The 13,542-nt window shown below is 39.0% G+C and overlaps 1 protein-coding gene across 13 annotated transcripts in view; it reads right to left on the bottom strand.

Moving 5' to 3' along the window:
- Window positions 1–13,542, bottom strand: part of kiaa1109 (KIAA1109 ortholog) — a 108,773-nt gene that overhangs the window by 63,264 nt on the left and 31,967 nt on the right. For all 13 annotated transcript variants that reach the window (XM_078796276.1, XM_078796280.1, XM_078796283.1 and 10 more), the window contains exons 28-38: window positions 12,730–13,221; window positions 8,660–8,933; window positions 8,426–8,563; window positions 8,286–8,356; window positions 6,257–6,430; window positions 5,448–5,568; window positions 5,144–5,293; window positions 3,651–3,778; window positions 3,162–3,364; window positions 1,650–1,850; window positions 1,350–1,561 (exon numbers count right to left, since the gene is read on the bottom strand). In XM_078796276.1, the coding sequence (XP_078652402.1) occupies window positions 1,350–1,561; window positions 1,650–1,850; window positions 3,162–3,364; window positions 3,651–3,778; window positions 5,144–5,293; window positions 5,448–5,568; window positions 6,257–6,430; window positions 8,286–8,356; window positions 8,426–8,563; window positions 8,660–8,933; window positions 12,730–13,221 (2,164 nt within the window). The remainder of the gene's footprint in view (window positions 1–1,349; window positions 1,562–1,649; window positions 1,851–3,161; window positions 3,365–3,650; window positions 3,779–5,143; window positions 5,294–5,447; window positions 5,569–6,256; window positions 6,431–8,285; window positions 8,357–8,425; window positions 8,564–8,659; window positions 8,934–12,729; window positions 13,222–13,542) is intronic.

Raw genomic sequence — 13,542 nt, 5'->3', positions numbered from 1 at the left:
AAGCCTTAGTCCAAAATTGATAATTGATAAACAAAAAAAACCCAACTTAAACTATATTAGGAAAGCAGGAAGTGAACAAATGTAACAGTTACTGATTGTAAAAGTACCAGATGGAGGGGTAGGATTTAATAAGCTTTGCTTCTTCCTACTCTTTTTGGACATGTGGAACTGGGAACTGATTATGGGATGCATTCAATTGTAATCTGATGCATGTTCAAATGAAATTAAACCAATAAATAAACATTTTCAATTAAAAAAAAAATTAAACAACAATTTTTTTAATTAAATAAAAAAATTAAAAAAATTAAATTATATTATGAAAGCAGGAAGTGAACAAATGTAACATTTACTGAAAAATTTTAAACATTAAACAACATTAAAAAATAATTAAAAAAAAAAACTTTGTTTACTTCCTGCTTTTCTAATGTAAATAAGTTTTTTTAATTATTTTTTTGAACATGCATCAGATTACAATTGAAGGCATCACAAAATCAGTTCACAGTTCCACATGTCCAAAAGGAGTAGGAAGAAGCAAAGTTTTTCTAGTACTTTTACAATCAGTAACTAACATTTGTTCACTTCCTGCTTTTCTAATGTAATTTAACAGTTATTGATTGTAAAAGTACCAGATGGAGGGGTAGGATTTAATAAGCTTTGCTTCTTCCTACTCCTTTTGGACATGTGGAACTGGGAACTGATTATGGGATGCATTCAATTGTAATCTGATGCATGTTCAAATGAAATAAAAACATTAAAAAAAACATTTTAAATTAAAAAAACAACATTTATTTTAAATTAAATAAAAAAATATAATATAATTATATTAGGAAAGCAGGAAGTGACATTAAAAAACATTAAAAAAAACATTTTAAATTAAAAAAACAACATTTATTTTAAATTAAATAAAAAAATATAATATAATTATATTAGGAAAGCAGGAAGTGAACAAATGTAACAGTTAGTGATTGTAAAAGTACCAGATGGAGGGGTAGGATTTAATAAGCTTTGCTTCTTCCTACTCCTTTTGGACATGTGGAACTGGGAACTGATTATGGGATGCATTCAATTGTAATCTGATGCATGTTCAAATGAAATTAAACCATTACCATTACCATAAATACAGTATGTGGTAATACAGGTACAACATGTACCACTGTTAGAAAAGCCCACAAGTCTTTATGCTTCACTGCTAATGTTTTTCATCCAGCATAGAGATTTCACACTTAGCCTGGATGTGTGGAGCGTTCAAAGACATTTTACACACCATATATTCAAAATCTTGAGACCTCACAGCAGCCAAGTTAACTCCAGTAAAGATACCACATGGTATTTGATTGACAGCATCTTACCTGGTCATCTGAGTCCGAGTGTTCGTTGACATCAGATGGAGGGCTAATAGCATCACGAGGTAAGTTGTCATCAGATGCATCAGTACTGTAACCGCTCCCGGTCTGAGAGCCTGTTGAGCCATTAGAGTTGGGTACTCCAGTTTTGCCCCCGGTGTCCGAGTGGCCCATGACGCCAAATGCATTGTACAGAATGGCTCCTGACTGTCGGCCCCCTACAGAACGGTGTTGAATATAAATAAGTTTCACATACACACGACAATAATACAAAGGGGTTCAGTTCTGGGGGGGGGGTCTGTTTACCTTTGACTGTAAGATTCTCAATGCCGCATTCAAACATGATCCAGCCCCATTTCTCAAGAGACATGGCGGAACGGCCAAGGTCACCTGAGCTGGCATGGATGTCCGTCTCATCTACGAGTGAAAAATCCTCCATTTCTTCCAGACCAAATAACACTTTGGACTTCTCCGTTGGGATCGCTGTGATGGCACAAGTTCCAATGTCTATGGGAAGAAAAGAAGAATATAATATAAGCATGACATAGACAAAGAAAATTAAAAAAAAATGCCAAATTGACAAAATCCATGCCGTTTGTAAAATGTGCGCCGTGCTCGAATAAAGTATTCGGGAAACACGACAAATCTTAGCGAGTCCACTTAGCGAGACACCATGAGGATCTGCCGCTAGCAAGCAATGAGAAGGTCCTTTTGTGTACTACAAAAGTAGTACTGTGATATTGCAGGTATTTTGTTTTTCAAATTGCTATCACTATTTTGTTAAATTATGGTTATTTCAAGCATCCTAAAAGGACTTTTTATTGATGTAAGTTACTTTGTTCCACAAAAATACTGTTCTGACGGTGGATAAGTCAGGGACTGTATACTCTTTCACAGCTAATAGAATGTGAACATTTGAGCAGGATTTTGAGACATATTTTTCATATATTTATTTATTTAAATTTGATTTATTTTATTTAAATTTGATTTATTTTATTTTTATTTAATTTATTTTAATTTATTTTTAATTTATTTTAATTTATTTTTAATTTATTTTAATTTATTTTTAATCTATTTTAATCTATTTTTAATCTATTTTAATCTATTTTAATCTATTTTAATCTATTTTAATTTATTTTAATTTATTTTAATTTATTTTAATTATTTTAATTTATTTTAATTAGTTTGATTTATTTTAATTTAGTTTGATTTATTTTAATTTAGTTTGATTTATTTTAATTTAGTTTGATTTATTTTAATTTAGTTTGATTTATTTTAATTTAGTTTGATTTATTTTAATTTAGTTTGATTTATTTTAATTTAGTTTGATTTATTTTAATTTAGTTTGATTTATTTTACTTTACTTTATTTTACTTTAATTTAATTCACTTTACTTTAATTCACTTACTTTAATTCACTTTACTTTACTTTAATTTTACTTTATTTTTTATGGGGTTTTTTGTAAATTTAAAGCTGGATGTTAAAACTTTATTCATCCAAATGCTAGACTTGTGATATAGCATAACATACTGTTCTAATCAAATACAAATGTGTTTAGTAAGTGCATATTGCTGGTGTAATTCAGTTTTTCCAGGAAATAATCTTTAACTACAAGAAAAACAAAAAAAAATATCGCCTTGTTTACAGTATCGTGTTATATCGTATCGTGAGCCTAGTATCGTGATACGTATCGTATCGCCAGATTCTTGGCAATACACACCCCTACCTCTTACTATAAAAAAAACATATTTAAACTGTCAACTATGATACCAAATACTATGGAATAGAGCATTGAATACAAAGGGAACCAGAACCAACCTGTGGAGTCAAGGCCTCTCAACTGGCTGTGGATGCGGTGGATGTTGAGCCTGGCTGCTATTTCTTTGCCTTTCTCAATGCCAGCATTCGAACGCAACGAGCCGGATGACTGAGGCTGCATCTTAGTGGCAGAGGCGTACTTTTCCAACATAACGGAGGGTCTGCCATGGTCGCTTGTGTTGGGGGTTTCTTCTACTATGCCCCTGGAATGACAGAAACCCGTTGATTTTGTCCTTGCTTGTGGGAGGAAACCGGAGCTGGTGGCCAGCCAATCACAGGGCACATATAGACAAACAACCATTCACACTCACATTCATACCTATGGACAATTTGGAGTCGCTAATTAGCCTAGCATGTTTTTGGAATGTGGGAGGAAACCGGAGTACCCGGAGAAAACCCACGCATGCAGTGTATTGTAAGTGTATGTTGCTACCAGCGGTGGATAGTGGTTACCATAGCAACACAAACAGACCTGTTTAGGGTGTTTACCTGTTCATCCTGAACTGGGTGGCAATCCTGTCAAAGCACAGGGCCACAAGAGACACGTGGGTGACACATTTAGTGGAGCAGGATGGAGAGCCCTCCTCTACGGAGGCCTGAAGGAGACAAAGGTTCACCTGCAAGGGGAGGAAAAAAAAAACGGACACAGCAACATACAGTTTATCAATTTATACACTCAGAACGAGAGTCCTTAGCATCGGCTCATATATTCATGTGTGAAGTTCCTTTGGCGCTATGTAATAAAATAGTGTGTAAAAAATTAATAAAACTGGCAAAACATTATGAAAAAAAAAAACAATACTGCCTGTCAAACATTTGCAGCATTTCCTCAAAATAATGTGTTAGTTCCAGCTTACTTAATATATTTACCATTTTTAGATATTGTTAATATAATTTAAAAAAACAACACTATGCATCTATTAAAAAAAATTGTATTTGCGGCTACACGGCGAACGAGTGGTTAGCGCGCAGGCCTCACAGCTAGGAGAGCCGAGTTCAATTCAAACTGTCTGTCAAACATTTGCAGCATTTCCTCAAAATAGGGGCGTCAATATTAATGTGTTAGTTCCAGCTTACTTAATATATTTACCTCAGGGCTGTCCAGCCATCTTTAGATTTTTAGATATTGTTAATATAATTAAAAAACAACACTATGCATCTATAAAAAAAATTCTATTTACATTATGCCGTTTCTGTTGCATTTGCAGCTGCACGGCGAACGAGTGGTTAGAGCGCAGGCCTCACAGCAAGAAGACCCGAGTTCAATTCATACTGTCTGTCAAACATTTGCAGCATTTCCTCAAAATAGGGGTATCAATATTTATGTGTTAGTTCCAGCTTACTTAATATATTTACCTCAGGGCTGTCCAGCCATCTTTAGATTTTTAGATATTGTTAATTAAAAAAAAAATTCTATTTACATTATGCCTTTTTGTTGCATTTGCGGCTGCACGGCAAACGAGTGGTTAGAGCGCAGGCCTCACAGCAAGAAGACCCGAGTTCAATTCATACTGTCTGTCAAACATTTGCAGCATTTCCTCAAAATAGGGGTATCAATATTAATGTGTTAGTTCCAGCTTACTTAATATATTTACCTCAGGGCTGTCCAGCCATCATTAGATTTTTAGAAATTGTTAATATAATTAAAAAAACAACACTATGCATCTATAAAAAAAATTCTATTTACATTAATTAATTAAGACTGTCATTCATATTGGCATATCAGAACCAGAGTCCTTATATATTCATGTGTGAAGTTCCTCGAGATAGCTTTTCTTGTGATTCGGCGCTATATAATAAAATACAATGAAATGGAATAGTGTGTAAAAAATTAATAAAACTGGCAAAACATTATGAAAAAATGAGTGAATAGACCCATTGTACAGTCGATGTAAAAAAAAAAAAAAATGTTCTGTGGTTGCCCTCGGCCAGTTATTTTCCAAAACAGCGGACCTCTCATTATTTGGGGTCATGAAGCTTACCTTTGGGATGGAGACGTTGGCTTGCAGGCCCTTGATTTTCACGTTATCCGGTTTGACGGACAGGTCGGTCTGGCCGTGGGAGATATTGAGAGAGCCGTGGGTCGTGGCCTCTGTCTTGGAAAGCTTGTGCTCTTGTTTGCCTGCTTGGCTCTGTGTGGATCCACATTCAAAACAATGACACAGCATCCTCACTGGAATATATGCCATCTTGATTATTATTATTTTTTTTTTTTTTAATTCACGGGATGACAGAGCCGTGATTCATATAAATTATAATCTTTCTTTGTGTCTTAGTCGTACTTACAGATTCAGTCACTGTGGACTTGCTGATCTGATAAGCCTCATTCAGAACCTTCCCGTGCAGGTCGTCTAAAATAGCTGCAGGATGGCGGATGCTGGCAAAGTGGACCATGGACTCGATGTACCTGAAATCAAGCAAATACAAAAAGGTGGGCTGCAATACAAAAAGGTGGGCTGCAATAAAAGAATGAAAGCGAAAGTCACAGATTTTTATTAAAAAAAAATTTCATTCATTCATTTTCTACTGTTTTTCCTCATGGGGCATGCTGGAGCCTATCCCAGTTGTCTTCCCACCCTGGACTGGTGGCCAGCCAATCACAGAGTAGGCGTGGGAGGCAGGGAGAACTTTCAATATTGGTGCGGACCTGCAAACATGCTTTTGCAATTTGACCCTTCAATATGCATTCGGGTGCATCAAATTTGAATGGGAAATTTGAAATTCATAATATCAATCTGGTTGGCATTCCAATTTTTTTCCCCTAATGAACATAAAAATGTTTTTTGCAAAGTTTTGAGGAAATCCATTGAGATTTAGGGGGTGCCACCTCACACATAAACTTTTGTAAAATTTCGGAAAATGTGCAATTTCTCATATACTGTGCTCATATATTAATGTGTGAAGTTCCTTTGGCGCTATGTAATAAAATACAAAGGAATGGAATAGTGTGTAAAAAATTAATAAAACTGGCAAAACATTATGAAAAAAAATTAATACTGTCTGACAAACATTTGCAGCATTTGCTCAAAATAGGTCAGATTCATTTTTTCCCCCCAATTGATTTTAAGAGAGGTGAAAAAAAGCAGTAAAGTTACCTGTCAAGGGACTCAGCCACTAAGGGTGTAAGAACCACATTAATGGGTCCTTTGACCTCCACGATTGCCGTGGTCCGGGTCTGAGCTAAAGGCTGTTCCAAAGTCCAGTCATCTGTCGTGGTATCCTCATCAGCATTCTCCATAGCTCTCTTATCCAGGGGAGTATAAGGAGTACTACGGAGAAGACAAGACATATTATTCTATGTCAGTGAAAATTTAAAAAAAAAAAAAAAAGTGTTCACACTAGTGTACCTTGAGAAACCGTCAGGTGTGCCGTGAGGAATTATCCAATATCACTTTTTATAATTAACATTTATTAATCATCATTTGGAAATATTATGTAAATAGCCATTATGTCAATAGTATACATGGACCCAAATATTCCAATTCACTTTGCTTTATTTGCTAAAAAACGGAAAGAATTGAACAGGGATGGAATATTCCTTTAACACAGGGGTCTCAAACTCAATTTACTTGGGGGCCACTGGAGCTAGGGTCTGGGCTTTGGTTCTGATTTTCTACAATAAAAGCTCTGATAAAACATTCCACTGTTCTCAAATATCTTAATTTTTATTTTTCTGCACAAAATAAGATGAAAAATAAAGAATAAAGAAAATCAATCAATCGGTAATAAATAAATATAATAATAATAATAATAAAACAGCAAATAATAAAAACTTAAGAAACCACATATAGTTGGTGGGTAGACAAATGATTTTTTTCATATTAAAATGAACAAAGCATTATTAGAGCCCTGTAGACATGACAAAACACGACTATAGTCACATTTATACTCTTTTTATTTACAACATATTGCGCAACTGCAGGGTCTTGAGACACATGCTAACTCGCAAACTAGAGAGCTAGCGACCTAAACGGTAGCCTTCAAGTTATTTCCTTTCAACTTAAATAGCCAAAAACTTACCACTTCCACACGGATAGGGAGGATAACTATTAACAGTTATTTAACCTTTAACATGAACATTAATCAAACGTAATATTTTTTTCTGGGTACATGATACCATACAGCATCCATATCAAACTAACATTAAACTTTCATATCAAGGCGGGGGCCTCAAACTAGTGTCCTGCGGGCCACATTTGGCCCGTGGGCCGCGTGTTTGAGGCCCCTGCTTTAACCAATCCGATTGAGGTATCTTGTACCCGCTCAAACGGAAAGTTGTCAGACTGCGTTCTTCTTCGTGGTGTTTTTCTTCTTCTGTTGTTTATTGGCGGTTGGCAAGCAGCTTTCGTGTGCATTAGCGCCATCTGTGGAACAGAATCTAAACCCTTCTATACTTTATTATTAAAAAGAAAATATATATCTATATAAAACATGTCCTGAGTTTAATTATAAAATATTATCAAGATTGAATTTGATCTTTTTCCTGTTTAAATTGATCCCGGGTGCGTTCTTTCAGCGCATGCTCAGATATGACGTAACACGCAGATCCAGACGTTCTTCACTTTTAAAAATGGAGGCCAGCAATCGGCACTGGACTAAGCAAAGTTTGTTTTGGATTCAAACTAAATTTCAAGATTGGATGAACGAAAAACTGGCAATACGGAGTTATTCCGACAAGTGAAAGAAAAACTCGGGGAAGCCGCTATCACGTGATGTTGATGTTTACGTTTTACTGGGCATGCCCTATTGACTATTCTGGTTGATTTTCACAAACGCATGTAGACAAGAGATTGGAATATTCCTTTCTACGGATACCATTGTTTCCCGGAAAGGTGATTGGGAAAGAGAAAAAGTGGTGATGTAAAAACATGGCTACTGTGGAGTGTCTGTGGTGTAAAGACTAGCATAGCAATGTAATATTGGTCCGTGTGGCAACACCTGCCTTGTTCCTCCCATAGACTTATTGATGCACGTGTGAGGTCGTGGTCACATTTTGGAACATTTTTGGTTAGTGTTGTGCCACAAGATTTTTTCCAATGTAAAAAAAAAAACGTGCCGTGGCTCAAAAAAGGTTGAAAAACACTTATTAACACATATTTCCTTGTTTTTGAGTGTTTTAAATACCTGCTGTTGTCTCCCATCAACTGAAGTCCTCTATCTAACAGAGAACTGGCTGAGAGGCCCTGTTTGGTCACCTGAAATATTAGCAATATTAATGTACTGGCAACATCAATCATAACTCATTTTATTAAATTCACAAAAACCTTAAAGCTTGGAACAGAGAGTTGGTCAAAGGAGGCGGAGCTTTCTTCGCTTGTGGGTGTGTCAAGATCTAAGGGGCGGTGTAGAGAAGACTTGGAGGTCCTCTTGTTGGTGGGCTGCTTGACAGACCAATTGGAAACCTGAGAGGAATAAAGAAAAGAGCACTTTGTCGTGGGAAGGACCCCATGGGGGCAGCGGAGTCCACTAAAAGGTGATTTTTGAGAGACTACGCTTACCTGGTAGTGAGCCAGGTAGTTTTGGTAGCATGCCATCACGTGAGGCTGTCGGGTTACTGGACCAGGCTCGGCTGTTTTCTCCGCTTCCACCGAGCTCTCTTCCTCCATGGCCAGGGCAGATACAAAGGAAGCCTGGGATATGTGGCTCGGGAGGGGCTGGGAAGGCAGTGGGGGCAACATGGGCGGCAGAGGCAGCGGACGGGACTCGGTGATAAGCTCCCCGTTGAGAACGTAAGCAAGAGGACCCTCAACGCTGTGGTAGATGGAGGTGCGACTAAATGAGATAAAACAGAAAAACACACAAGATTTATTCATTTCATTGTTAGACATGAATGTCAATACTTACAGCTCATACAGATGCAAAATAATCAATCGATACATCGATTTATTTCCTGCAAAGTTTTGTGTTTATAACGATTTGGTTAGAACTGTGTAAGTGTGCTTTCCTTCTTTTATTTATAAAAAAAATAATATTTGGGGCTGCACGGTGGACGAGTGGTTGGCGCACAGGCCTCACAGCAAGGAGACCCGAGTTCAATTCATACTGTCTGTCAAACATTTGCAGCATTTCCTCAAAAATAGGGGTGTCAATATTAATGTGTTAGTTCCAGCTTACTTAATATATTTACCTCAGGGCTGTCCAGCCATCTTTAGATTTTTAGAAATTGTTAATATAATTAAAAAAAAAAAATCTATTTACAATAAGGCTTTTTTGTTGCATTTGCGGCTGCACTGTGGACAAGTGGTTAGCACGCAGGCCTCACAGCTAGGAAACCCGAGTTCAATTCATACTGTCTGTCAAACATTTGCAGCATTTCCTCAAAAATAGGGGTGTCAATATTAATGTGTTAGTTCCAGCTTACTTAATATATTTACCTCAGGGCTGTCCAGCCATCTTTAGATTTTTAGATATTGTTAATATAATTTAAAAAACAACACTAAGCATCTATAAAAAAATTTCATTTACATTATGCCTTTTTGTTGCATTTGCGGCTGCACAGCGAACGAGTGGTTAGCGCACAGGCTTCACAGCAAGGAGACCCGAGTTCAATTCATACTGTCTGCCAAATATTTGCAGCATTTCCTCGAAATAGGGGTATCAATATTAATGTGTTAGTTCCAGCTTACTTAATATATTTACCTCAGGGCTGTCCAGCCATCTTTAGATTTTTAGATATTGTTAATATAATTTAAAAAAATGTACATTATGCCTTTTTGTTTCATTTGCGGCTGCACGGTAGACAAGTGGTTAGCGCGCAGGCCTCACAGCAAGGAGACCCGAGTTCAATTCATACTGTCTGTCAAACATTTGCAGCATTTCCTCAAAATAGGGGTGTCAATATTAATGTGTTAGTTCCAGCTTACTTAATATATTTACCTCAGGGCTGTCCAGCCATCTTTAGATTTTTAGAAATTGTTAATATAATTTACAAAAATTCTATTTACATTATGCCTTTTTGTTGCATTTGCGGCTGCACAGCGAACAAGTGGTTAGCGCGCAGGCCTCACAGCTAGGAGACCTGAGTTCAATTCATACTGTCTGTCAAACATTTGCAGCATTTCCTCAAAACATTATGCCTTTTGGTTGCATTTGCAGTTGCATCGAGTGGTCAACGCAAAGGCGTCGCAGCAAGGACACCCAAGTTCGATTCCACCCTCGGCCATCTCTGTGTGGAGTTTGCATGTTCTCCCCGTGCATGCGTGGGTTTTCTCCGGGTACTCCGGTTTCCTACCACATTCCAAAAACATGCTAGGTTAATTAGCCACTCCAAATTGTCCATAGGTATGAATGTGAGTGTGAATGGTTGTTTGTCTATATGTGCTCTGTGATTGGCTGGCCACCAGTCCAGGGTGTTCCCCCCTCATCTCGCCCAAAGACAGCTGGGATAGGCTCCAGCATACCTGAAACCTTAGTGAGGATAAGCAGTAGAAAATGAATGAATGAAAAAAAATAGCTATTGTGCGGTAGTCAAGGAACTTTGGAATTGTCCTAACTTATAAGGCCTGGCCAATATCACTCATGATGAATGAATTAAAAACATTGATGATATCGGCTGATTTCCGTCATTGATTATCGGTAACAGAATCGGTATCTTAAATACCTGATTGGAGCATCCCTAGTAATCATATGCATGGACGTGCTGCTCGACATGCACAGACTAGTTCAACACCAGACATGGTGTGTGGCGCTGCATCGGTTATTCGTGCTTGTAAGGCAATTACGCTGATTGAAAAATAAATCACCGTGTTTACACTTGAGAAAACAGAAAAACGACAGCGTGCTTGGAAAGAAAAGAAAAATGATACCGGATTTTCCCAGCCAACCAGCGGCAAATGATGTGGGAGCTAATGGATCATACATCTCATCCACTACAATGCTCCAACAGCGTTTCCATCCTGCTGCATCGACTCCAACCAATAAATTAAAGCCGTTAAGCTCAGCGAGGCTTTAAATATTTAAATTCAGCACTAAACTGGTATTAAACGTAACAATGCCTTTGGAGATGCAAGATATTTTACAATTATTGTTTCTGTCATGCAAGTCGTCATAAAGGTTGCTTGTTTTGCAATGTTTTCTTCATACGTAGAAGGTAATCAAACTATGGAAAATGCATAATGAATCAATATATGGAAGGGTATATATGAGTTATAAACAAAATGTAAATATGAGAATGTTTTTCCTTACATTGAAATTACAATATCCCAGCTGTCTTTGGGCGAGAGGCGGGGTACACCCTGGACTGGTGGCCAGCCAATCACAGGGCACATATAGACAAACAACCATTCACACTCACATTCATACCTATGGACAATTTGGAGTCACTAATTAACCTAGCATGTTTTTGGAATGTGGGAGGAAACCGGAGTACCCGGAGAAAACCCACGCATGCACGGGGAGAACATGCAAACTCCACACAGAGATGGCACAGGGTGGACTTGAACCCTGGTCTCCTAGCTGTGAGGTCTGCGCGCTAACCACTCGTTCACCGTGCAGCCCATATTTGCATATTAACAATAATTCATGGTTCCATTTATCACAGTGAGTCTTCCAGGTTCTGATGCAGCAAAACAGTCCCAGACCATCACACTACCACCACCATATTTTACTGTTGGAATAATGTTCATTCATTTTCTACCGCTTATCCTCACGAGAGTCGTCACCGGCTGTCTTCGGGTGAGAGGCGGGGTACACCCTGGACTGGTGGCCAGCCAATCACAGGGCACATATAGACAAACAACCATTCACACTCACATTCATACCTATGGACAATTTGGAGTCGCTAATTAACCTAGCATGTTTTTGGAATGTGGGAGGAAACCGGAGTACCCGGAGAAAACCCACACATGCACAGGGAGAACATGCAAACTCCACACAGAGGGTGGAATTGAACTTTGGTGTTGTAGCTGTGAGGCCTGCATGCTAATCACTCAGCCCGGTTGTATTCATTTTCTACCACTTATCCTCACTAAGGTTTCGGGTATGCTGGAGCCGATCCCAGCTGTCTTTGGGCAAGAAGCGAGGTACACCCTGGATTGGTGGCCAGCCAATCACAGGGCACATATAGACAAACAACCATTCACACTCACATTCATACCTATGGACAATTTGGAGTCGCTAATTAACCTAGCATGTTTTTGGAACGTGGGAGGAAACCAGGAAACCCACGCATGCACAAGGAGAACATGCAAACTCCACACAGACATAGCCGAGGGTGGAATTGAACTTGAGTAATCTATCTGTGAGGCCTGCGTGCTAACCACTCGACCAACGTGCTGCCCCAAAAATTATGATTTTATTTTAAGAAGTTGTTAGTGAAGCAGCTCTCGTCGTTTTTTACCACTCCTGCCACCCACACGCAGCTCGGGACAGACGTGGTCTCCAAACTATGATAGCATTTGTGTGGTAATGTCAACGACCACATGAAATATTATATAAACAAAACAAAAAATAATTGTGCATCATACTTGCAGTGTGAATGAAGCCTATTTGTCTATTGTACCAGCACTATGATGTAATATTTAACATTGAAGTGTAACGTCCTTATTATGAACCAGGGGCTCAAACTGACCTGTAGTTCTCCATGTAATACGGAGGCTGCTGTGGTTGCTGCATCTGCTGCCTCCTCCTCTTTTTGCGGCCCGGGTAAGTCCCCGGACCCTCATCGGCGCTGCTGATTGGCTCAAAGTCTTCCGCAGCCGAGAAGTAGGCTTCACTATCAGCAACCGACATGCTGGAGTCGGCGGAGCGGTACTGATGGAAGGTGTTGGAGTCTGCAGAAGGTGTGAAGGGGAAGGAACCGTAGCTCCGACGCTGCCGTGGTGAATCCAGGACGTTCTCGTCACTGCGGGAAACATCGCAGCTGAACTGGACGCCTCCGGACAAGACCGGCGGAGGCTTCTCATTGAAGACGGCAGCTGACAGGCTTTTGGTGCTGCCTAATCGGCCCGAGTGGACAGAGGACTGACGCTTGAGGGGGGAGCAGAGAGGCGACCGCACCGAAGAGCGGTCCTGAGAGTTGTTGGGTGAAATAGGAGAAACCTCGGGAATATCCCGGAATGTGCTGTAAAAAAGTACAAATACAACATTATAAGAAGATCAGTGAATTCTGTGTGATTTATTTTCCGTGTTTTCAACACGTTAAAGCCTGGATTATGTGCCCGAAGAGTCGGTACGTGCTAACCACTCTCTCACCGTGCAGCCTAGAAATTAGCATTCATTCATTCATTTTCGACCACTTATCCTCACGAGGGTCGCGGGGTTGCTGGAGCCTATCCCAGCTGTCTTGGGGCGAGAGGCGGGGTACACCCTGGACTGGTGGCCAGCCAATCACAGGGCACATATAGACAAACAACCATTCACACTCACATTCATACCTATGGAC

Source organism: Doryrhamphus excisus, linkage group LG14 (assembly GCF_037039965.1).
Source record: "Doryrhamphus excisus strain RoL-2023G ecotype Guam linkage group LG14, RoL_Dexc_Guam_v1.1, whole genome shotgun sequence".
In the NCBI taxonomy this organism is placed as follows: Eukaryota; Metazoa; Chordata; class Actinopteri; order Syngnathiformes; family Syngnathidae; genus Doryrhamphus; species Doryrhamphus excisus.
This window is presented reverse-complemented; position numbering and strand designations above follow the sequence as displayed.